Source organism: Narcine bancroftii, chromosome 3 (genome assembly GCF_036971445.1).
Source record: "Narcine bancroftii isolate sNarBan1 chromosome 3, sNarBan1.hap1, whole genome shotgun sequence".
Classification (NCBI taxonomy): Eukaryota; Metazoa; Chordata; class Chondrichthyes; order Torpediniformes; family Narcinidae; genus Narcine; species Narcine bancroftii.
This window is the reverse complement of record NC_091471.1, coordinates 177,212,576-177,239,294: the sequence shown is the minus strand read 5'-3', so window position 1 is coordinate 177,239,294 and position 26,719 is coordinate 177,212,576. Positions and strand designations below refer to the sequence as shown.

The 26,719-nt window shown below is 41.8% G+C and overlaps 2 protein-coding genes across 6 annotated transcripts in view; one reads left to right on the top strand and one right to left on the bottom strand.

The window, feature by feature from the left end:
* wfs1b (Wolfram syndrome 1b (wolframin)) overlaps nucleotides 1-2,030 on the bottom strand; it is a 42,317-nt gene extending 40,287 nt beyond the window's left edge. For 2 of the 3 annotated variants that reach the window (XM_069925959.1, XM_069925961.1), the window contains exon 1: nucleotides 1,759-2,030. In XM_069925959.1, coding sequence (XP_069782060.1) covers nucleotides 1,759-1,879 — 121 coding nt within the window. In that variant the 5' untranslated portion in view covers nucleotides 1,880-2,030. Of the gene's footprint in view, nucleotides 1-713; nucleotides 785-1,758 lie in introns of all 3 variants that reach the window. The other variant, XM_069925960.1, reaches the window with a different exon arrangement.
* Nucleotides 2,031-2,133: 103 nt separating this feature from the next.
* LOC138757888 (SWI/SNF-related matrix-associated actin-dependent regulator of chromatin subfamily E member 1-like) overlaps nucleotides 2,134-26,719 on the top strand; it is a 64,729-nt gene continuing 40,143 nt past the window's right edge. For 2 of the 3 annotated variants that reach the window (XM_069925957.1, XM_069925956.1), the window contains exon 1: nucleotides 2,134-2,450. In XM_069925957.1, coding sequence (XP_069782058.1) covers nucleotides 2,173-2,450 — 278 coding nt within the window. In that variant the 5' untranslated portion in view covers nucleotides 2,134-2,172. Of the gene's footprint in view, nucleotides 2,451-5,586; nucleotides 5,681-26,719 lie in introns of all 3 variants that reach the window. The other variant, XM_069925958.1, reaches the window with a different exon arrangement.

Below are 26,719 nucleotides of genomic sequence, written 5' to 3'. Positions count from 1 at the left end.
CCCAGAAGCACCTCTACTTCCTGCAAAGGCTGAGGAAATTTCATCTCCCACCCTCCATCCTCACTACATTCTATAGAGGATGTATTGGTAGGATCCTGTGCAACTGCATTGCTACCTTCTTTGGAAGCTGTACCTTCTTGGACCACAAGACCTTGCAGAGGACAGTGAAATCAGTGGAAAAGATCACTGGGGGCTTTCTTCCTACCACGAAGGACACAGGATGCAGGTGAAAAGCAATAAACATTGTGAAGGACTCATATACCCCTCAAGTAAATTGTTCTCCCTTCTGCCATCTAGTAGGAGGTATTGAAGCACTTGGGCCCTTACATCCTGAACTCCCAGAACCTTTGGGGATAGGGTACCATGAAGTGTTACTGTATAAGTCTTAATATTTTAATGTGTTTAACTTCTATTCTACCTTATTTATGTAAATATACTCTGTGGTCCTGGAGAAATGCTATCTCATCTTGACGAGCATGTTATGAACAATAAATAAAGGTGACTTGACATGGTGCAGTTATACTGTTGTGGATGCATCTCGATGTTTTCAAGTCCAGTGTAATCTTTAACCACAAGAAACAAAATGAACTGCATCAATATTAAAAATGCATGGTTTGAATCAAACAATTTTATGCACTTGCATTAATAAGACAGAGTATGTGACAGAGAAAGAAGTCAAATACATTCAGCAGAGCACAAATAGAAGAGCTTACTTAGCTTTTCATGGACATATTGGGATTCATTTTACTGCCAGTGAGTCATATCATTGGAATCTCCACAAAACCTGAACAAACAAAAATACTGTGAAGGCATGCAAGCAATTTGGATTGTGCCTTGCTTGGTGAGAACTAATTCTGCAACCACTTTGATCTCCTCAGAACTTTGTAAGCAAATTAATACTGCAAAAATACAAACTAATAAGATTAGAAAGCAAATTTGTTTAAACTGAGCAGGATCATCAGTGGGAAGATGCAGTTTGAGTGAATATGCAATAAGAATAAGGTTTTCTGTTAAATTCGTTGACCAAACTGATATAAATTCTCCTATGGCCTGTTCAACCTTGCAAAACAGTTCTTTGTTCTGATCAGCTTTGGCATAGCTTTTATTATTCCCAACGATAACAAAAATTGTATATAGTCAAAAAGTAACTATGTACAATTCCCATTTTTTAATTATAAAAATTATAACTTTATTATAAGTGCAATGAGAATTCATTATTTAGGGATGATTCCCTGAATTTTTAACCAATTAGCATTATTCAGATTGAGCAAATTTCATCAATCTTTAAAAAAAAAGCATCCAATTCTTCCTATCCTTTCGTTTCAGATTACAGCATCTACAGTGTGATTTTCTTTTAATCTCTGGGTTTTCTCATGTGCATGACTCACTTTCAATCGCCCACTTTATATTAGATAATAATGCAATATATTAATAATACATGGAGTAATGATTATATCTGCAAGCAAAAGATTTAGGTAAAATAGAGTTGATTCAGTGTCCAGATCATGGGTTGAACAGTAAATGCTGCATGGGTAAATAATTTAAAGTGCACCACACCTTTTCCCAGACACCTTTCACCGCCCACATGCAATAAAGATTTGTCAAGCAAACGTTGTTTTCTGATCCTCATAGTGTAAATATTCTGGTTGTTACATTTGGGACTTCGATGCACTGGCAAAATAGTGTCAATTTCTCCACATTTGGGTCGGCCAACTGTCGTCGGAGCTGGACCGAGAGAAACAGGGCGCAAATACTGACCATCCTTGGTTGCCGCTCCCGTAAGGTCTGCAGCGTCTGACATATCCTTGGGCACATCTCCAGTAGCAGCATTGAGCTGTGATTTACCCTGCTGCGGTACTGCCAGATGCTCCGGCTCCATCTCCCCTAGCACCGCAGAACCTCCACTCCAACACTGACTGCTGCAGCCTTGCTGATCCTGCCAAGACGACGCCAACCTGATTGGTGGAGCGATCACAACCCAACGGCCGTGATGTCAGCCGCCGGCTCTGCCCCAGATGCTGCTTCAGCCAATCGTGCACGTTGAGTCCCAGCACCCAGGCAAGACGCGACTTGATCGGCCATTTTAAGACATGATACGCATGCGCGATCGCCGACTCCGGGCTCCAACTGCAGTTCCACCCGCCACCGCTGGGTCGTCTCTGCCGCTCCAACATGGACCTGGAGGCGATGGAGACCAGTCACAACTCCGGCTCCCAGGTCTCGCAAGCTCAACCGCGGCCCGATATTTCGGTGTCGCCCTTCTCGGCCCAGTTGTGCAGGAAAGTGGCATCTGTTGGCAGGTCGGAGTTAGTGTCTGGTGCTCGAGGAGAGAGAGGAAGTGGCGGCGATATGTCGGCCTTCAACAGCTGCCCGGCGACCCAAGAGTCGGCCTCCTTCATTGAGACCGTGCCGGTCACCGTCTCCCTGGAGAACGTGGATGGTCAACACAGGTACGGTCAGGGCAGCCCCTGGATTCGCAGTATGATAAGTGCTCAATGGAGCAGCGTTGTAAATGTGGAGCAAAGGCCATTCGGCCCGACTGGTCCATGCTGATATTACAATGTCCTCGTCGTCTCCGCTCCCCCTCTCTCCCCCAACTCTGTGATCACAGTTACCCCCTTCCCCAATCAATTCTCAGCTTTTCTCTCCTGCCCTCCTCATTTTGGCCTGTTCTGCTTGCTCTCCCTGCTTCCTCTCCCCACCTTTGCATGCAGGTGCCTGCCTTATTGTTCATACCTGGGCAAAGGGCTCAAGCCCGAAAGGTTCGTTATCTTATCTTTACCTGCGAGTTCGGATCCTCCTGAGTTTCTCCAACACTTTTTGTGTATTAAATCATAGTCTCCTCTCGTTCCATGCACTGTCGACAGATCATCTTATTCTTTATTGTTGGATCCAACGCAATTTCCACCCGATAAACTTGAGCTCAAAGATCCGAACTGAGATCCTGATACAGCACTAATAATTGTTGTAAGTAATGATGAATTATTGTCATATGCACACTTTTGCTGCAGCCGAAGAGGTACTTAGTAAAATAAAATTAGGATAGTATCAATTAAATTAAAATACATGGATAATAAACCCACAAGGTGGGTAGATAATAAATCTCAGTTGTCATCGTGCAAGAAAATGTGGCGTTACAATCTTCTTGTTTCTAGTAGTTTATGATTAGTATAGGATGGAAAGGTTCAGGAGCCTGATAGTTGTTGGGGGGAAAAAAATCGTTCTTGAACAAGTGGTACTGAATTTAAGGCTTCTTTCCAACGACAGCAACGAGAAATGTTTGTGATCATTGTAACGTCGTGATGGGGGTTCTTTGATGTTGTCTGCCTTCCTAAGGCAAAGCTTCATAGAGATGCATTCATTGGATAGAAGTCAGAGCCTGTGATGTCTTTGAATATATTTGATTCCTTCTTCATAGCTGAACACTCAATAACCAAACCAAGCTATACTGCAACAGAATAATTTTGTTAGTGTTCATGTCGGAGCATGCAGGTATAGGAGTATGCAACAATCTTGCATTCATTGTCACCAAAACTAAGGAGCTGATTGTTGACATTGGGAAGGGAAAGCCAAAGGTTTCATTGGGGGATGAGAGGTGGATTAAAGTGAGCAAATTTCAGTTCTTGGGAGTCACCATCGCAGAGAATCCTGTGTTATTATGCGTATTCAATAAGGAACTACAATGCACACAGTTGGCGAGGGAACAAAAAGTAGACTACGACAAAAATCGTGTGTGTTGTTGGTCCAAGTAGCTTGAAAAATAGAGTTGTTTAAACATTAAAAGCATGCAAGGTTGTTGTTCTTCAAGGAACAAATATCAAGTGGTGTCAGAAGTGTATGAGTAAAAAAGAAATAAACAATAGTTCCTGTCATGGATAGGTTAAGTCCTCCCACACTAATGCAGTTTACTGGCAATCTAATCAATAATTGTAAATGCTTCAAATTGCAAAACACCATTTACTTAAAGGCTGGTGGAGCAGGAGAAACCATTGAAAAACAGAAAGCATTTATATTTCTACACATGATGGGTGAAGATACCTTGGATACCTATAACAGTTTTCAAATCGATGAGACAGTTTTCACATTGAACACTGATGGCAAAATTTGAGAAGTATTTTGTCCCAAGTAAAAATGTCATGTTTGGGAAACTCAAGCTTCATATGCTGAGAAAGTCCTCTGAATTTGGAGAATTGAAAAACTCACTGATTAGAGACAGAATAATTTGCAGAATCACAGATAATGGGCTTAGAGAAAGACTGGTATGAAAAAAGATTTGAAACTGGAAAAATCTGTGAGTATGTGTAGGACAGCAGAGACCACACAAGCACAAGCAATGCATGTGATGAGGACAAGCAGATAACCAGGAGTTTCTCAAAGCTACAGCAAAGCAAAGAGGTAGGCTCAAACAGCAAATGCAACAGGTGCAGAGGTAGACATGTTCCAAATATGTGTCCTGCCTATGGAAAGTCTTGTAATAAATGTGGGAAAAAGAATCATTTTGCAAAGTGTTGTTACGAGTCCAGAGCACCCCAAAACCTAGCAGCAATAGATATTCACCAAGATAAATGGTTACTTAAACAAAAGTAGCTTTTAATTATCTTTAAACATGAAAACAGAATCACACTTTATCTTATCACTATTGACTTAACTAACCTCACTTTATCCCCTTCTAATTCTAAGCGCATGTGTATGTATGTAAGTTCAGAAAAGTTCTTTGGTTCACAGTCCAATCTCACTTCTCATTCCTCCAAGTTCACTTGTTACAGGCAATTCTTATAATGTGCACAGAATTTAACATTTATAAAGTTTACCAGGCTTTGGTGCTTGAAAGGTAAATGGTTACCGCTCAAGAAGGTTCTTGTCAATTTTCAGAGAGAGATTTGTTGTTCCAGGACACCCACAACTGAATCCTTTTTAATCAGTCACTTTGGTGTCTTGCTGATGAAACTTCCCCCCCCCCCCCCCCCCTTCAGAGTTCTCCAGATGATGACCTCTTTCTTTCAGGTCACCACAGAGTTCCTTTTTGTTTCACTTATTCCAAGTGAAACATTAGACAGCCAGTCCTCTCTTGCATAAACCACAAGGCCTTTGACCAGGCTCTGAACTAAGCACTCACAACCTGTCTTCCAAATGAGGTTTTCCACAAGCTTGCCAGCTTGTCCTGTTCCAGTCCCAGTTACTGCTTCTGACTGTAAAACTGTAGAATTGATCGCTCTCTCTCTCTCTCTCTCTCTCTCTCTCTCTCTCTCTCTCTCTCTCTCTCTCTCTCTCTCTCTCTCTCTCTCTCTCTCTCTGTCTGAGAGAAAAAGCCTGTTTGACTCTCTCTGCTTGCAAAACCACATGACCCTCCTAGAACAGCAAGTTCCACTCGAGACAGAATGCGGCTCCAACAAATTCTTTAATCTGTTGCCTTTTTGTAAACAACAATCCATTAGTGAAGTCTCTTGGGCACTCTCCAAAGCTTCTGAAAAGGTTCTGGGGCCAATATGTCTAGCATTAGCAGAGCTGCAGTATTTTAAATAAGATCTGTTTTAAAGTGTTTGTATGTGACCTACACTAAAAACCCTTCCCCAATTTATCTCCCAGAAACATATCTATATTCTGTCACACTACCAAGAGAAAGTGCACACAGTGGACAAAGAAATGGAGGAATTCTTCATGGATTCACTACAGGCTGCTGGTAAAACCAAATGGATTGTTCTAGTGACTGTGTATGACATAGTAACTCCATTTAAGCTTGAAACTGGAGCCCAGGTGAATCTGTTATCTTTGGACGATTACAAGACCCTCACCATAAATAGCAAGGTTTATCCAGTGAAATTAAAGTGACAGGGTACTCTGGAGAGAACGTTCCAGTAAAAAGGGCTGTATGGCGATCTTCAAACACAAACACCGACATCTTAAAGTCCCAGCTACTGAATATAGAAAAGAGAGTACAGCCAATATTAGGTCTAAGTGCAACCTGGAGAAAAGAGTTTTCATAGTGGCTTCATAGACCAAAGATGAACACACAACACTCATGGAAGAGAGCGCCAATGTCTTTAAGGCACACATGTCAAACTGTGGCCCGCGGCCAAATTTGGCCCGCAATATAATGAGAAATTGTAACACGAGAAGTCTGTCGCTGTCATCAGCCAGCAAGCCAGTTGGAAGGCTCCCCGCACAACCAGTCACTTCTCCCACCAGTCGAGCGGTGCGGCGGATGGGTGAGCGCCTGTGATTGCCTGTCGGCGCGACGGACATTGCAGGCTGCGCACGGCCCCCGGGCAGCGCGAGCCCTGCGCGACTGGCACCAGACAGCCCTTCCACAGTGCGAGCGCACTTCTCCTGGTCGCCACGGCCTTCAGCGCTTGCACCCGCGCGGACCCCAGGGACGGCTGGTTCGGCCCTGCTCGTGAAGAGAGAGATGGTGGCTGTCCGCAAAGGCTGATCGGCAGCGCGCTGGGCTTGAGTGGGTGGGTAAGCAGGGGTGGGCAGAGGACGTAGGTGAGGAGTAATGGGCAGGGGAAGTTATGGTGGTGCGAGGGGCAGTTAGAGGGAGGGATGAGTAGAAGGAGGGGTGGATAGGGAAGAGGTAAAAGGGGAGGGGCAGGGCGAGTAGGGGAGGGGTGATTAGAGGGTGAGAGACGGGTAGAGGGAGGAACAGGTTGAGGGGAGAGGCAGTAGAGGGGTGTGTATAGGATGGGGTGGGTAGAGGCAGAGCGAGTGGAGTGAGGGGTGAGTAGAGGTTGGGTAAAAGACTGGTCAGGTAGAGGGATGGTGGGTCGAGGGTGAATAGAGGCCTAGAGCCTGAGGAGTGAGCAGGAAATGCTGAGTCCTGATGCAGGCCAAAATGGACACAGCCTGTGAATGCTGACTACATCTCCACAGGGACCAAATATGTTTCCCTCAGGTCAAGCAAAGGGTGAACTTGATCTACCTACTCCTGACCTGTAACATTATCCTCCTAAAGTTATATCCTAAAGTTTAACATTACTTATGTTGAAAGAAGAGAAAACATGCAGATGTTGTTGAAAATTTTCAATAAATATTTAGTTCGGCCCTCGACTTAGTCCAAGTTTTTAATTTTGGCCCTCCGTGAATTTGAGTTTGACACCTCTGCTTTAAGGGACTTGGATATTTACCTGGTGTATACACGATCCATGCAGATGAGATTTTTAAAAAAAGACACATAATGCTGCAGAAACTCAGCTGGTGTCAAACAGTGTAAAAATACATAACCGACGTTTCCGACTTGAGCCCTTCATCAAGGTATGGAAAAATGTCAGCAGGCATCCGAGTAGATGAAACAGTGGGTCCTTTTGTCCATGAATGCAGGAAAGTTCCATTTCCACTTAGAGACAAACTTAAACAAGAACTAGCACGCATGGAATGGCTGAAAGTCGTACAGAAAATTGAAGAACCTCTTGTGGCTCAGCTCACTGTTCATTGTGCAAAAGTAAAATGGAGCATTACATATATGTTTGGACCCAAGAGATCTCAATAAAACCATCAGGAGAGAGCATTTCAAATTGCCAACACATGAGGAAATCATGTCCAGGTTTTCAGATGCCAAGTGGTTTAGCAAGCTCGATGTGTCATCAGGGTTTTGGCAGATGAAACTCAATGAGGCAGGTTCAAGACTATGCACTTTCAATACTTCACAAGGAAAATATTGCTTTCTTTGGCTACTATATGGGATTTAGTCCACACTGGAAGTCTACATGATCTTTGAAAGTGTACCTGGAATTACGACCATGATGGATGACATTATTGTATGGGGGTCCACCAAGAATGAACATGATATGCAACTAAGGCAAGTGCTTGACATGACATGCAATGTCAATTTGAAATTATATAAAGAAGAATGTGAGTTTGGCATAAAGACACAGACCCTCATCGGAGATGTCATATCTGAACAGGGAGTGAAGCCTGGTCCAAGAAAGATATCAACCATTGAGAATTCTGTGAGGCCCCAAAACAAAGAGGAGGTGAGACGTTTCTTGGCTAAGTTTCTGGCTAAGTTCATCCCTCATTTTTCGACTATGTCAGCACCACTTGCATCACTCCTTGAGCAGAAAATTGAGTGGATCTGGTTGCATGAGCAAGATAGTGCTTCCAAGCACTCAAAAAAGTCCTAACAGAAGAGCTTGTACTAAAATTTTAGATCTGGATAGACACAACAGGATCTCAGCTGATGCATCCAGACATGGCCTTGGAGCAGTAGAACTGCAGCAGCATGATGTCACATGGCAACATGTAGCCTATGCATCAAGGGCTTTAACCAGTGCAGAAGCCAACTATGCACAGATGGAGAAAGAGCTTCTTGCCAGCACTTGTGCATGCAAAAGGTTCAATCAATATGTTTATGGACGAGCTCTTGAAATGGAGACGTACCATAAATCACTGATCTCAATTATGTCCAAACCAGTGAATCACTGTCCCATGAGAGTGCAGCACATTTTGATAAGGCTGCTGAAATACAAGGTGAAAATGATCTGGACATCTGATGCACTGTCTCAAGCAGTTGACAAGAAAGGAAAGAGTGACCAAGAGATTAATGCAGAGATACAGACCTTTGCTGACATGATGATCACCTCATTTTCAAATCCCAGGATAGAACAGAGCAGATCAGGAAAGCAACAGAGGCAGTTGAAACAATGAGAGAGCTCAAAGAAACAATACAGAAAGGATGTCCAGCAGCTAAGAATGACTGTCCAATGGGTATTTGGGATTATTGGGGATGCAGAGATGAACTGTCATTTGTGAAAGATATGGATTCAAAGGGAGCAGGTTTGTGATTCCAGTGTTGCTACACAAGGAAATGCTCAAGAAGATACATGAAGGTCATTTTGGTGAGGAAAAATACAAACGTAGAGTTCGAGAGGCGATGTACTGGCCAAGAATGAACCAAGACACAAGCCAGACCACTGCTTCATGTAATTGTATGCCTTACCTTTTGACCAAAAAAGCAAGCAGGACCACTTACACCATACTCCAGACAGGCCTGTTCTTCAAAATTGGAGTAGATTTGTTTGACTGTAATGGGAAGAGTCATATTGTAGTAACAGAATATTTGTCCAATTACCCAGAGGTAGCAACACTGCAGTCAACATCCAGCAGAGCAGTTTATTACTTTCATGAAAAATGTTTGAGAGGCATAGAGTTCCTTGTGAAGTAGTATCAAATAGCGCTTGACGTCCTGCTTTGCGGAAACTGCCAAAATGTTTGGCCTGGAAGTCAGCCTGAAGAAAACAGGTCCTCCATCAGCCAGCTCCCCACCATGACTACCAGCCCCCCCACATCTCCATCGGGCACACAAAACTCAAAACGGTCAACCAGTTTACCTATCTCGGCTGCACCATTTCATCAGATGCAAGGATCGACAATGAGATAGACAACAGACTCGCCAAGGCAAATAGCGCCTTTGGAAGACTACACAAAAGAGTCTGGAAAAACAACCAACTGAAAAACCTCACAAAGATAAGCATATACAGAGCCGTTGTCATACCCACACTCCTGTTCGGCTCCGAATCATGGGTCCTCTACCGGCATCACCTACGGCTCCTAGAACGCTTCCACCAGCGTTGTCTCCGCTCCATCCTCAACATCCATTGGAGCGCTTTCATCCCTAACGTCGAAGTAGTCGAGATGGCAGAGGTCGACAGCATCGAGTCCACGCTGCTGAAGATCCAGCTGCGCTGGGTGGGTCACGTCTCCAGAATGGAGGACCATCGCCTTCCCAAGATCGTGTTATATGGCGAGCTCTCCACTGGCCACCGTGACAGAGGTGCACCAAAGAAAAGGTACAAGGACTGCCTAAAGAAATCTCTTGGTGCCTGCCACATTGACCACCGCCAGTGGGCTGATATCGCCTCAAACCGTGCATCTTGGCGCCTCAGTTTGGCGGGCAGCAACCTCCTTTGAAGAAGACCGCAGAGCCCACCTCACTGACAAAAGGCAAAGGAGGAAAAACCCAACACCCAACCCCAACCAACCAATTTTCCCCTGCAGCCGCTGCAACCGTGTCTGCCTGTCCCGCATCGGACTTGTCAGCCACAAACGAGCCTGCAGCTGACGTGGACTTTTACCCCCTCCATAAATCTTCGTTCGTGAAGCCAAGCCAAAGAAGTATCAAATAATGGTTCACCATTTTCGAGCAGCGAATTTGAGTCCTTTGCCAATACTTGGGGGATTTTTACATATAACTTCAAGCTTGTATCACCCAAAGTGTAATGGCCTATCAGAGAGTTCTGTCAAGGTGGCGAAGAGCCTCATGAAGAAAGCAAATGATGGACGAGAGGATTTCCACAGAAGTCTAATGATTCACAAAAGTGTGCCACTCTCGTGCCCAAATGCTGATGGATTGACACATACGTACCAACCTTCCAATGTATGAAAACCTGTTGACACCTAAAGGACCACACAAGGATAAACAGGCTAAAGTGGAAGAGAAAGTAAAACAGAAACAGTATTATGATAAGACTGTAAAAAGCCAACCAGTCCTGAAGCCTGGAGTTCGTGCAAATCCGAGATCACAGTTCTGTCACATGGCCCATGCAAGGATAAGTGCAAGAGGAAATAGGTCCATATTTCTACCAGATCCAGACAGAGGGTAGGACAGCTCTGAGTAGGAACCGTGTGCTCTAACCCATGGTCATGACCTGTCAGTACACAAAAGGGGCCAGCACGTGTGAAAAAAGAACATGTTGATTAGGGTTCACAGGAAAACACAAATACTAACACAGCAAATGTGAGCAATACACCAGTGGAAATACCTACTAGTTCATAAAGGACTGTCACCTCTGACACTTGGCTGAAATCTGCTTAGTGGAAAGACACTGGCCGCGAAATGTTATATGGACATAGTATTGTGTTTGTGTGTATTTTTTTCTTTTTTAAAAAGGGAAAAGGTCTGTTATGATGCATGTGTAAGAAAGAACTACATTTCCTAGTCGGCAATGTGCGCCTTGTGGGCAGGATCAAAAAGTAGACTGACAGAAGTTGAGTGTGTTGTGGGTTCAAGCAGCTCAAAAAATAAATTTGTTTAAATCTTAAAACCATGCAAGGTTGTTCTTCCTCAAGGAACAAACATAACAGTTAATAGATTTCACTGGAGCCGCAATCCTTCACATTAGTTGAGATGATGTAATGCCCGGCGATTGGTCTGAAGTCAGTTGGGTCTAATCTTCCTTGCAAGAGAGTGATTGACATGTGGATCATGTACAAATGCTCCTCTACGATGGTCCAACTTATGATTTTTCAAAGTTAAGATGTTGATATGACTGTCGTTATCTTGATATTTTATGATTTTAAAATTGTTTTTTCTTCCAGGGTAGAATAAAAGGTATTCTTTTATTCTAGATATTCTAGATAAATTTACCCAGCTTAGGCAATGATGAGTGTTGTGAGCACATTTAAGGTAGATTAGGCTATGATGTTTGGTAGGTGTAGAACTGTATTCTTTTTTACTTGTGATTTTTCCACGCAGTGAGTTTATCGGAATGCAACCCCATCGTAAGTCAAGGAGCATCTGTAGTCAGAAGTGGTGGAGGAATCAGATACAATTAATGTATTTGAGATCTTTAAATACATTTATAGGCAAAGCATAGATCTAACATTTGTTACTGATGTTTATTCAATCCTCAAGGCTTGATTAGAGTGATGGCCATATTAGTCCGAAAGCTGTAATACCTGAAAGTATTAAAAGTAGCTAATTTGATAAAAACAGAAATCTGTTTGAAATTGATGGGAATCTTTGGCTTGGCTTCGCAGATGAAGATTTATGAAGGGGTAAATGTCCACGTCAGCTGCAGGCTCGTTTGTGGCTGACAAGTCCGATGCGGGACAGGCAGACACGGTTGCAGGGGAAAATTGGTTGGTTGGGGTTGGGTGTTGGGTTTTTCCTCCTTTGTCTTTTGTCAGTGAGGTGGGCTCTGCGGTCTTCTTCAAATATTTGCATACAAACTAATGAAAGAAATGGTTTGCTCTCAATTTTCATGTGACTTTGATTTGAATTGCTAAAGATCAAAAATACATTGAAAAATCAATTATAATCTAAAGGGAAGATGAGAGGCAGCTAATAAGATGTTAAGTGGTGTCAACACATATTGATCGACACTTGTTGCAAGCATGAGTCTAACATTATTGTTCACTAATATGTTAGGTCCAGAGCTGCCTGAGGGTTTTCCTCATGCAAGTTGAATTTCCAAATTGAGTCACTTGATCACAAATATTCATAACCAGCTTCAACACCCAGGGTCAGTCAATTTTTTTTGTCATCTAAGTGGAAGTATTTTATGTTCGTAGACTTAGTTTCAATGGTGGACGTTGGACATTTGTGAAAAATATTTGGTGCAGTTTCTTCAAAAAAACATTCTAACGTTAGATTATTGTTCTACATTGAAATTTATGGTTAATCAATCAATGCATTAAAAATCCTTCACGTTGAATGATTTCTTCCTTACCAGCTTGCATGGAATAAACAATCTTAATCACTTGCAAGTCAAGTGCTGGAATTGTTTCTCCAATGTTTTGTTTTGACTCCATTGTGGTTCCATCTCTCAAGCCAACAAGATGCAAAATAGTTGTGAACACGGACACTTCCATGCTGCCATAACCCTTTAAACAAGTACTTTCACTATTTCAAATTTAAATTTAGACACTGTAATAGTCCAACTCACTCCAACGAGTCGGTGCTGCCCAATTTACACCCTGTTAACTACACCCCTGCTACGTTTTGAAGGGTGGGAGGAAACTGGAGCCCCTGAGGAAAACCCACGTAGACATGGGGAGAACATGCATTCAAATCCAGATCTGGTACTGATCGCTGGTACTATAAAGGCATTGCGCTAACCACTGTGCCATTGCCGTGATTTTTTCAGAAATATTTTACCTCATGATTTCATGTTTGCTTTTCTTCCGTGTAACATTTTGTGCAGGTGTCATGTGCTGTGCACCGTGCTCATTCCCAATCAGATCTACAGAGACTGGGAAATTTTGTAACACGATGCTTTGGTTTAATTCCAAAATTCTGTACCAAAATGGAATCTGTACAATTTGTGTAGAGACTTTTTTTCAGTTTTGCATTGCTTGAGGTTTTTGCTGCAAGTCCATATCTCAAAGTGGGTCGGCCCTCTTTGGGTATGGGTATGTCTGTGTGCAGGTCTCCAGCTGTTCCTGAGGAGACAGAGACTGCAAGGGAGAATGAAAGTATCCCTGATTTAATAAAACTAAGACTATGAAGAAAGTCCAAAGTGTCCTGAAATATACTGGGATTCTTATGGGAATTCCTTCCTCTAGCTGTAAGAACCCACACTATTTCAGTATTGTATGGATACATTTTCCCTCAAGATGTTACAAAATAAGATCTTCATCACAGAAAAAATGGCTGCATAGAGTGAAAAGGTCAGGGATTAATCCATGATCCTTCTATGATCAAATAATTCAAGGAAGGAGCATGTCTGGAATAATTCAGTCATCTGGAGAAGTGTGCTTGCTGGCATGAGGGTTGCTGTATGCAGTGTGCCACTTTTTCTGGATGGCGGACAAACCCTACACCAGTGGTTCTCAACCTTTTTCTTTCCACTCACATACCACTTTAAGTATTCCCTATGCCATAGGTGCTCTGTGATTAGTAGGGGATTGCTGGGTGGAAAAAAAAAGTTTGAAAACCACTGTTTTAATCGTACCTAATTGACTCACTATGTGCACAGTTTCATAACTCCATGACAATTTTTCTCAAGCAAAATATTTCATTATCAATTGGGTCTAGAGCAGTGATTCTCAACCTTCCCTTCCTACTCACATACCACCTTAAGCAATCCCATACTAATCACAGAGCACTTACGGCATAGGGATTACTTAAAGTGGTATGTGAGTGGAAAGAAAAAGGTTGACAACCACTGCCCTACATGCAAATGGCATCATGAAGAAAGCATGTCATCGCCTCTAATTACTCAGGAGTTTGCAGAGGTTTGGTATGACACCAGAAACCCTGGCAAATTTCTACAAATGTGTGGTGGAAAGTGTGCTGACCAGCTGCATCACAGATTGGTATGGGAACCCCAATACCCCTGAGTGAAAAGCCTTCCAACAATTAGTGGACTCAGCCCAGGACATTACAGGCAAAACCCTCCCTACTATCAAGAACCTCTACATGGAATGCTGCTGTCAGAGATCAGCACCAATCATCAAGGATCCACACCACCCAGCACATGCTCTGTTCTCGCTGCTGTCATCAGGAAAGAGATATAGGAGTCACAAGACCCACATCACCAGATTCAGGAACAACTGGTACTCCTCCAGTATCAGACTCCTCAGCAACAAACTCAATCAGGGACTCATTTAAGGACTCTTACTTATGCACTTTATTGATTTACACACACACACACACACACACACACACACAGTGTTGCACAGTCAGTTTGTACAAATTCATTATCTGTTTATAGTTCTTAATTTGTTTACATGTATACACTATATATAGTTTTTTGCACTCCCAATAAATAGTAATTCTGCCTCACCTGCAGAAAAAAGAATCTCAGGTTTGTATGTGATGTCATGTATGTACTCTGACAATAAATGTGAAATGTAAATCTATCTGATAGTAATCTCTATAAACTTCCTTAGAAAGTAAAGATATTGAGACTTCTTCAATTGTTGGCTTCAGGAGAGGGCTGCTGATTTCTGGACACTCAGGGGCATAAATGTACTCATTCTGTGCATCCCGATCTCATCAACATGTTGTCCTTCAGTTCCGCCCCCCCCCCCCCCTTCCTAAAATCAACAATACGCTCTTTGGTCTTGGTAAGGCTTTGGAAAGATTGTTTTGGCACCACCCAACCAGATACTCAATCTCTATCATGTAGAGATCTCATCATTTCTACTTATTTAGCCAATGTTACGAGCACAGAGGACCCCAAAACCCAGCAGCAATAGATATTCACCAAGATAAATGGTTACTTAACAAAAGTTGCTTTTAATGATGTTTAAACATGAAAAGAGAATCACACTTTAACATCACTATTGACTTAACTAACCTAACAACCTCCTCTAATTCTAAGTATACGTGTATGTAATGTGTGTGTAAGTTCAGAAAAGTTCTTTGGTTCATAGTTCAATCTCACTTTTCCTTCCTCCAAGTTCACTGGTGCAGGCAAATCTTAAACTGTGCACAAAATTTAACATTTATAAAGTTTACTAGGCTTTGGTGCTTGAAAGGTAAATGGTTACTGCTCAGGAAGGTTCTTGCCAGTTTTCAGAGAGAGATTTGTTATTCCAGGACATCCACAACTGATGTACTTCCGTCAGCCACTTGTGTTTTGCTGATGAAACTTGCCCCCTTAGGGTTCTTCAGATGATAACCTCTTTCTTTCAAGTCACCACAGAGTTCCTTTCTGTTTCACTTATTCCAAGTCCTCTCCTCTTGCATGAACCACAAGAGCTTTGACCAGGCTGTCTTCCAAATGGAGTTTTCCACAAGCTTGCCAGCTTGTCCTATTCCAGTCCCAGCTGCTGTAGCTGGCTGTAACACTGTAAAAGTAAAATCCCTCTCCCTCTCTGAGAAAGCCTGTTTGACTCTCTGCTTGCAAAACCACATGATCCTCCTACAACAGCTCCAGACACAAGCAGCTCTGACAAACTCTTTCCTCCGTTGCTTTTGTGTATACAACAATCCATTAGTGAAATCTCTTGGGCACTCTCCAAAGCTCTTGCAAAGGCTGTGGGGCCGATGTCTAGCATTAGCAGAGCTCCACTATTTGAAATAAGATCTGTTTTAAAGTGTTTGTATGTGACCTACATCAACAAACCTTTCCCAATTTATCTCCCAAAAACATATCTATATGCTCTGTCACACCAACATCAATGCAGTTGTCAGCTATGCAGTCATGAGAAAAAACAGATTGAAATGCTGCAGGAACTCAGCCGGTAGGAGATAAAGATGTATTGCCAAAGTTTGCTTGAGCCCTTCTTCAAGGAATAAACAAAGAATAAGCAAACCAAAAAGAACTCATCTGCATCTAAGGGAGTTCATGTGGTCATGAGTGCACAGGGAATAGAGTGGGGGATGAAGCATGCAGCCTTGAGGTGCCCCTGCACAGAAGGTTAGCATGAAGGAGGTGACATTTCTAATCCACACAGATTTGGGTCTACTGATGAGGAAGTCAAGGATCCATTTGCAGAAAGATGAAGAGAGTCCCAAATCCCTTCACTTGGTCATTAGTTTTGCTGGTATGATGGCCTTGAATGTTGAGCTGCTGTCAATGAACAGGAGCCTAATGATGTAGGTGTTCTTGTGATCCAGGTAATCCAGATGACCGCTCACACTTGTCTACTCTCACTGATGGATACAAAAGATTCCATTCAATACTTCATAGGCAAAGGATGTCATGGGCAAGGGTGCATGTGTACATTCTGAGAATGCATGTAATATCTATGGGGCAAAACATGTTTCCAGTTATTTTTGTCCCCTTGTCACTGGAGGAAGGCCTTGTTTTGTCAAAGCCACATAGTTGTTGAGCAATGGCTGCTTATGTTAAAAGTAGTAAGCACAGGCAAGTCAACTCTTTATTATAAAGTTCATGATGTGGAGCATCAAGATCATCATGGACACTCTCAACAGCAACAAACCTGAATGTTCCTCTGATATTATAGCTTTGGAACGTTTTGACATCACTGTGCTAAATAAAAAATGGCAGGTAGGAGATTACCTGTTTAAAGAATGAGTTGATGGATACAGTAAACCGTGGACAAGGAACTCAGCATCAGTGGATGGAATATTTTGGGAGGACACCCAGTCTCAAGACTGGATTAAGCAAAAAAATAAGTTAATTTAAATGGAAGACAGATGGAATAAAATATCTTGGGATAGTAACTGACAATAATCTACAGAATCTGTATAAACTAAATTATGTTATTTTGGAAAGATAGAAAAAGACCTGCAGAAATGGAGAGATTTAGTGATTAGTTTAGAGGGAAGTGTTAATTGTGTCAAAATTAAAGTAATGCCAAGATTAAAATCTTTTCAATCACTGCCTATTCCATTACCTAAAAACATTCTTTAAGTTATTAAGTAATCATATTAGAGAGTTTCTACTGAATAACAAGACACCAAGAATTGCATTGGAAAAACTGACATGGGTCTATGGTCTATGCTTCCAATCTGCACAGGCCAGATTTCTCATAGCCTTCTTTGTGAAGAAAGCCCCCTCCCCCCCCCCCCCTCCCCAGCCTCTTGGATTCAAATGGGAATGTACACAATGGAGGAGGAGGAAGCAAAGGATTTTATCTATAAATGGAGTGTCAAATCACTAAAAAAAGACATAATCCCAAACTAATGCATCTTGGCGCCTCACAGTTTGGCGGGCAGCAACCTCCTTTGAAGAAGACCGCAGAGCCCACCTCACTGACAAAAGGCAAAGGAGGAAAAACCCAACACCCAACCCCAACCAACCAAGTTTCCCCTGCACCCGCTGCAACCGTGTCTGCCTGTCCCGCATCGGACTTGTCAGCCACAAACGAGCCTGCAGCTGACGTGGACTTTTACCCCCTCCATAAATCTTCGTCCGCGAAGCCAAGCCAAAGGTAGGAAATTAATGAATGTATAGGAAAAAAGTAGGGATATCAATAAAAGCCCCACTGTATGTGTATGTATGTATGTATATATGTATGTGTATATATATAAATCACACATAATTTAAAGAATAAGTATGATGCTTTTGTAAAGATCTGGAAGGCATACCTGGACCACATTGGGCCCCAAATATAAGGAATATAAATGCTGATATTATCCATACTCAAAAGTGATATTTTTTCCCCCAACTGTATTCTATATATTTAAAAGATATGTAAGCTCTGACAGCGTGTGGACTGTATAAAGGGGGGGGGGGGGGGGGGTGGTGGTGTTGGGGAGATGTTAATGAAGATTTTATTATGTTTTTTTTTAATTCCAAAAAAAATTGGATTAAGCGTTCCAGTCTGAAACATTGAAACAATAAAACTTTCAATGCACTCAATTGTTATTGCTGAGATTCTCTTCAATTTGCTTTCTCCAGGGAACAAAGCTGGTCTATGAATTGTAGAATGGATGTTTATTTGAAGGTGTGGAAAAAGGCATGGAGCAGAACTAACCATTGTATATTACCTTTTTGATTGGATTAAAAGTGATGGTTTTGGCAATTAAGAGATCATACTCCTCATATCTGGCTGCCTATTGTGTTGAATGTTCACACCATCCTGGAGTGCGAACTCTAATCCTAATCAGTACAATCAGCAGACAGTATCAAGCTCTGATGTTTTTTTCTGTCATTCTTTTAAAAGTACTATGATGAGCTTTCTTGTGGTGAAGGTAATCTATTCCTCTTTACTCCAGGGCCAAGGTCTCTGCAACCTTGATAATCAAGTTGCAGTGTATAGATGATACTTCTGTTTGGAGGCTGAGCTGCAAGTCATTCACTTATTCAATGAAGCCCTGCACTTAAAACCCATAAAACAAAGATCCTCTGTCATGATGTCCCACTGTACAATGCTACTCTCTGATAATAAAGGTCCACAATGAAACTTGGAAAATGTGAGCCTCCTCTTGCAAGCCATCACTCAGCAAAGCATACACTGATGAAGAAATTCCCTATTGCCTTCAGTGTGCAGAATATCCTTTGGCCATTGAATCTGAACACTCTGGGAGATCAAGAGCAGAAGTGTAGCGCAAACTTTTTGCCCTCGATTTATAGCAAACACGTCAAAACACTGGAGAGAGAATACTGACTATGTACAGAATTTTACAATTCCACTGGCATAATAAGTGAGTGAATGGCAGCATCTTCTCCAGGTCAGCATCCATGGCATTGAAGTCTTAGTTGCCGTCATTTGGTTTCGATGGTCTGGTTCAAACATCTGACACCAGATTCCCAATATTCTGCGTCTGTTACAGCAAGGGTTTGTCAGCTTGATAGATTCAAGAGTATTCTTGAAGCTTTGGAAAAGGTGCAAAATCCTCGCAGTTTCATAACACTGAGAACCTTAGGACCAGAATAGATTAGGCTTGATTAAGTGGCTGCCTTGAGAATCTGGTGATTTACTCTTGCTCCTACATTCTGTGGTCTCATGCCAGTACACTTCCTCATCACACAGTTGTTGTGTATCTTTGGGGTGTGGGGTTGGTGATGAGCTCTAACAATTATAAAGACCACTGGACATCACGTTATTCATCACAAAAGTGTAATTAATTTGGTATGACAGCCGATATATTAACAGTATGTTGTAAGAATCACATGATAGTGTGATTGTTTTCAACACCATGACTTGTCTACATAAATGCACCATGTGCATGATGTCAAAGCAACTTGCTAAAATCATTGTTTCACTCTGATTTTTTTAAAAGTTGTGAACATATTGTAAGCCATTGACATCTTAAGATTTAAGAAGTGGGAATGCAGAACTGAACTTTTGTTCTTTTTTGTGTCAAAATCACAATGTGTTATAACCAATAGCATTTTTGGTAGTGTGTTTTTCTTGTTCCAAATTTTGTTTTTAAGTTGATGTTTATTTCTGTTCATTGAACCTTTTGATCTTTTAGGTATCTGTTTTGGCCTTCTCAATGAAAGCCTTTTTAACTCGGTTCTCATTTAAAGCTTTATTTATACTCTTGAGAATTTTGTACAGTTGATAGAAATTTCCTATCATTGCACTGCTTAACATATCTTTAGCATGTATTGCATTGAAAGGAATAGATTCTTTATTTGTTAAATGCATTTTTTGTTTTTTTAAAGTTTGTGTTGAGGGTGCTTTTCACTGTAGAATCTGAAACTTCAATGGTATTTAGATGTCAAGAGTAAGTCTCAACAATGCTTTGGGATGGATTTTGAAAGTACAATTTGAGTAACTGCTGAAATATTTATAATGTGTTAATTTCTGTTAAGTTATGTCAAAAAGTACTACAAGTGAGGGGGAAAAATGTTGTAAAAGTCTCTTAAATGCTCCTAATGTTTCAACCTCCACCACCACCCTGGTAAGGCATTCCAGCCACCCACAACTTTTTTTAAAAAGGCCTTACTCCTGATGTCTCCCCTAAACTTTCCTCCATTCATTTTGTACAGATGTCCTCTGGTGTTTGCTATTTCTGCCAAAGGAAAAGATGCTGGCTGTCTGTCTTATCAATGTCTCTCAGAATCTTGTAGATCTCTATTAAATCTCCTCTCATCCTTCTTCACTCCAAAGAGAAAAGTCAAAGCTCTGCTGACCTTGACTCATACGGCTTACTTTCCAATCCAGGCAACATCCTTGTAAACCTCTGCACCCTGAACATAATAATCTAAGTGTGGTTGCAACATGACCTCTCGACATTTGAGCGCAATCCCCTGACTTATGAAACCCAGCATCCTATAGGCCAAGGTGGACAAACCATAGCTCATGACCCACAAGCGATTCTTTGACACATAATGTGCTGATCGTGGAAATGTGTTGGCTAGAGGAGATGCTAACGCTTCTGAAGCTGCCCCAGGACACTGAATTCCTCCAGCTGGTCCTGAAAGGGACACAGCCTAGAGAGTGTGACAAGGAGAGGGAAGAGGGAGTAGGCACTGGAGGAACAGCCCCTGCAGAGGAGGAGGGTGAGAAACGAAGACTGGAGTCAGGTTCTCCTTGCCCAGGCGGGGCCACACCATAGCAGAGCACTGCCAACGTGGGGTGTGTGGTAGAAGGGTTGGGCAAAGCTTAGAGTCCTCTGCAGCGAGTGGCCAAAGAGATTTGGAAGCCAGCGCTGGACCAGGAGAGCTCAGATAAGGCATAGCCTACCCCAGAGGCAGGATGTGTGTCCAGGGGGAGGCCAAGATGATGGAGACATGAAGGAGAGGCTGAAGGGGATCCCCAATGAGGACCTCATTCAGGTGCCAAGCCAGGACAGAGAACAGTGAAGGTCCTGTCAATGGCGACAGGCAAGCCTTGGCCCCATTAGATGGAGAGGGGCAGTGCAGAGGTTAGATAGCTCCATACCCGTTTCCACTCCCAGCAGCCGCTCTCCTCCCTCTCCCCCCCCCCCCCCAACTACATCCTGCTGCTGACTGGGAAGAGAGGAGGGGAGTGGAGGGTGGGACAGGGAGGAGCAAAACTGTGGGGCCCCCTGGCTACCTCCTGCTGTAGGAGGCAGCTTTGCATCAGGTCACTTCCCACATCATGCGCTATGATATATGGACACTGCAATGGTGCTTGTATCTGCAGAGACCACAATGGCAGCAGCATTCCCTAAGAGAACACATCAGAAACAGGAGCAGGAGTCTACTATCCAGTCAGTCAAGCTTGCTCCCACATTCAGTGAATCATGATTAATCCGCCTTTCCCCCATAACTCTTAATTCCCCTATGATGCAAAAATTTTAACTATATCTTAAATAATTAATGAGGTGACCTCTACTTCTTCCTTGGGCAGAGATTTCCACAGAAAATCAGTCAGGGTTTTGAAAATGTTTAGCGTGTATATGTGTATTTTTAAATTATTGAAACTAATATAAATTAGTAATTTAAAAACTACATAGATAAATAAATATTATGTACATATTTCTTAATAATTATTTAACATTTTTGTAACAAAAGATACATGCAAAAGTAAAAATGTACATGCAAGTCTTGCAGCTCTCAAACATTTATCAAAGTTTATCGTATGTGGCTCTTAAGTTATGCAAGTTTGGCCACCCCTGCTGCAGGCTTTCTTAACTATCCTATCAACCTGCGTGGAAGCCTTGAGAGATGTTTGGATTTAGACTCCAATGTCTATCTGTTCTTCCACACTGTTAAGTATCCAACCATTAATCCTTTACTCAGCTTTCAGGTTTGACTTTCCAAAATCACTTCAAACTTCTCCAGATAGAACTCCATCTGCCACTTTTCTGCCCAACTCTACATCCTGTTTGTATCTATTTGTAACATATGACAACCGACAACACTATCCACAATTCCTCCAACCTTTTTATCATCTGCAAACTTACTGACCCATCCTAACACTTCTATATCAAAGTCATTTATAAAAATCACAAAGCAGGGGTTCCAGAACTGATCCCTGTGGAACTCCACTAGTCACTGACCTCCAGGCAGAATACTTTCTGTCCACTAATATTTTGCTTTCTAAAGACAAGCTTATTTTGAATCTACACAGCCAAAGTTCCATGGATCTGATGCCTCACAATTTTCTGAAAGAGTCTCTCATGGGGTCTTTGTCAAATGCCTTATTAAAATAAACTACTTCTACCTCCCTACCTTCATCAATTTCTTTTGTTACCTCCTCAAAAAACTCATTTAGGCTCACGAAGCACGACCTTCCCCTCACTAAGCCGTTCTGACTATCCGTGAGAAGACTGTACTTCTGTAAATGCACATAAATCCTGACCTTAAGAATACTCTCCAATAGTTTGCACACCACTGGAGCAAGACTCACTGTCTTATACCTCCCAAGATTCTCCCTATTAATTGTTGTAAACCAGGGGACCATATTTGTCATGGCACATTCCTCTAGCACCTCCCCTGTTGCCAAGGAGGACTCTAAAGATCATAGCCAATGCCCCAACTCTCTTCCTGCTCTTCCCTCAGCAACCTGGGGTATATCTTGTCTGGACCCTAGGACTTATCACTTAATTTTTTTTAAGAAGATCCAGCAGTTCCTCTTTCCTAATCTCAACATGGTCCAACACACAAGGCTGACTATTCTGATCTCACCTTAACCAAGGACTTTTTCTCTGGTGGATAATTAAAGGAAAGTATTCATTTCAGACTTCTTCAACCTCCTGTACTTCCAGACATGCGTTGCCTCCTTTATCCTTGAGCGGCCCTAGCTTCATTTTCGACATTCTTGTGTTCTTAATCCCAAGGTCAGATATAATCTAATGTCTGCTTCTTTCTTCCTCTTAGCTAGCTGGCTCACCTGTTTTGTCAACCATAGTTCCCCTTTTCTACTATCTTTTCCTTGTCTCCATGGGATAAACCAATTGAGAACCCCCACACGTCCCTAAACATTCTTCACATTTCTTCTTTGCTTTCTCCCGTTTACTCCCAATTCACTCTCCCCTGTTCCTGCCTCATCCCATAGCAATTAGTGCTTCCCTAATTAAACACTATCCCATTTTTGTCTGCTTTTATCTTGATGAAGGGCTCAAGCCCGAAACATTGGTTCTGTATATTTATTTTTGCTCAATGAACTTTGACCTGCTGAATTTCTTCAGCATTGTGTTTTTACTTCAACTTTGGTGTCTGCAGATTTTTGTGCATTACTTAGATCCAGTGTACCTTCTCAAGTCAAGTTTGTCATCAATTTGTAAGAGTACAACCCGATAAAATAGCTTTCTCCGGTCAGATTCCGATTTATTGCCAGAGTACATACATGACATCACATGCAATCCTGGGATTATTTTTTTTCTGTGGGTGAGGCAGAATTACTACTTAATAAATAAAGAACTAAACAGAAAATGAATGTAAACAAATAAACAATTGTAAGCAGATAAACAAGCTGTGCAATACAGAGTGTTGTGGAATAAGTAAATAAAATTATGATCAAATAGATCTTAAAAGGGTAAGATTGTGAGGTTCAGTTATTAGGTCACATTTCACAAACAAATAAATCATTTGCCATGCAAGAGTAGACTTCATATCTGTAGTTGGCTTTGCAGAGACAATGGGAAGTGCTTGGGAGAGTTTCACAAGTAGGTGTTAATGGACCAGCATGTTTGAACAATGTCCAGCCTCAAGAACTGAGAAATCTTATGCTGCTGGATGGGTGCCAGAGTTTTAAATTTCTGGTTAAATAATGTTGTCATGTGGTTTTACAAACAGAGAAAACATCATTTTTTTGTGGGGGGGGGGAAGCGAGAGAGACTGAGAGTATTCTGCAGCAGTTTGTGGTGAAGGCTTCAAGTTGGCAAACTTGCTGCAAGACCCCTTTTCTCGATGGGTTCTGCTTTCAGCCTATTCTAAATCTCTGTAGTTAATTCCAGAGGTTGTGGCTGGTTATTGTGTTTCTCCTGAAATAGAGGAAAAATAACTCTGTGGTAACCTGGAAGAAGGAGTTATCTTTTGGATAAACCCAAGAGGGGACAAGTTTCTTCAGAAAGACATTTCAGTTGCTGACTGAAGGAGATCAGTTTGTGTGTCCATCGAACAACGAATATCTCTCTGAAACCAACAAAGATCTTCCAAAGTGGTAACAACTTCAGTTAAAGCACCAGAGCCTGGTGAATATACTAACTGTTTAATTCTGTGCACACTATGGAAGATTGCCTGATACCAGTGAACTTGGAGAAGTGAAAAGTGAATGATTGGACAGTGGGGAAAAAAAATTCCTGAACACAAACATTACATATATGTACATGTAGAATTTGAAGGGGGTTAAGTTAATAGTAATAATTATTGATATTACTCTTTATGTATTAAGAAAATCAGTTTTGTTTTTTGTTTATTGTCTTGGTGAATTTCTGTTGTTGCTGATTTTTGAGTCCTTTGGGCTTGTAACAAGAGAAAATTAAAAAATAAGTCAATAAAGTGCACAAGTAAGTGTCCTTAAATGAGTCTCTGATTGAGTTTGTTGTTGAGGATTCTGATAGTGGAGGGGTAGCAGCTGTACCTGAACCTGGTGATGTGAACCTTGTTGTGAGTGAGGAAATGGATTTGGTAGGTCTCAAAGGCAAGGACTCTGGACACACAATTTTGATGGGGAAGGATTTTATTTACAAAAGGCAAGTGTGGGAAATGGGTACAGATGACACACTCTAATAGTGGACAATTAATAATGATTGTGGGGAAAATAGCATGGGAACAAAACACACACACACACACACACACACACACACACTGTATGCTACAAGGGACATTAATGAAATGCTCCCAACTCTTTTAACATTGTACATCTTACCAACAATTTCTCCAGCACTCTTCATATTTCTAGGTCTGTAGTGAAGCAGGGTAGTCCAAGCTGCCAGAGGGAGAACAAAGAACACGTGGAATCTTTATAGTGCTGGAAGGTCCAGCCCATGTTGTTAGCAGGGAATAATGGCTTGGTGCAGGAGGGTTAATCCAATTACAACAGCCAATGCCCCAAGCTCAAGTACAGGCAGGCAGTAGAGTCCAATCCAGGTAATTTACATAGGACCAACAGCAAAGCATGCACTAATGGGTGGGGCAGAACCAAACCTTATTGGCAGTTGGTCTGCCCTCCAAATAGGTAGGGGATAGTGCTGTCACATGATAGATACAACCCTTCCCAATACACTCCTGTACTTCTTTCCTGATGGCAGCAGTGAGAACAGAGCATGTGCTGGGTGATGTGGGTCCATTGATGATTGCTGCTGCTCTCCAACAGCAGCATTCCCTCTAAGATGTTCTCGATAGTGGGGAGGGTTTTCCCTATGATATCCTGGGCTTTGTCCACTACCTTTGGCAGGACTTTACACTCAGGGGTATTTGTATCCCCATACCAGACTGTGATGAGCCAGTCAGCACCCTTTCCACAACACATCTGTAGAAATTTCCCAGGGTTTATAGTGTCATTCAAACCTCTGCAAACTCCTGAGCAAGTAGAGGCACCGACATGCTTTCTCCATGATGCCATTAGGGTGTTGGGTCCAAGAAAGATCCTCTGAGATATGATTCCCCCAATGATCACTAGATTCTATACCTCTGGCTTTTTTTTTCTGAAGTCAACAATCAGCTTCTTAGTTTTGGGGACCTCGGGTGCAAGGTTGTTTTTTTTTTAATATTTTATTTTAATTTTGCCAAGACTCATATAGAACATTATTACATACATTATATAGTATTTTAAAATTGGAGCATCATATGATTGCCCAAATCTCACTCCCCCCCCCAAATTGCTAACACAAAAACCCCAAAAAATTGTCCAAAAAAAAAAGGGGTGTTAGAGCATTCCTTCATTATGATGTTTCTTGATCATTCGTATCTTGATCTTCAGGAATTTAACCCAACTATATTATTGAAACCTTTTTGGGGAAGTTAATTATATTCTTAAGCCAGTATGATTCAAATAAGGTTGCCATATTTTGCCATCATGTTTTCTTTTCCAGGGGGACACAACTTTGTATTTCCATTTTGCAGTGAGTAACAAGTAGGGGGAAATCAGACTTCCATGTCACAGCTATACATCTCCTGGCTACTGCTAGTGCAATCCTCACAAACTGTATTTGATATTTTAATAGTTTTGTGCCAATAACCACAAGATTGCACAATAAATACAGTTCTGGTTCCAATGGAAAATCCACTTCTACAATGTTTGTAAATTTCTGTCGTCATACCAAAAGTATCTTGCTTTCACACAGAGCCAGATTGAATGTATAAATGTTCCACACCTAAAACACGAGTCCAGAATTGTAGATTTTAAACGGTAAATATTTGTGGTGTAAGCTATAGTTAGTGCATAAAATTATATTGTACGAATCTACATCTGACATTAATAAATGATGTCATATTATCAGCACCATTTTGACGAATATTGTTCTTGAATCTTTTTCCCTCAAGTCTGTCTCCCACTTTTCCCTTGATTTGTGCAAGCCCAGTTTTGGGCTATTGCTCTGCAATTGGAAGTGCATCTTAGATCTAAATGTACTTGTGATCCCCTTTCAAAGAAGAGCCTCCATATTGCTACACATTGGCAGGGTCATGACTGGTCCTAAACTACACATTGGCAGGGTCATGGCTGGTCCTAGACCATCTCTTAAAAATTTTTTAATTAAAGATAGCAGAAGAAAGTTTGA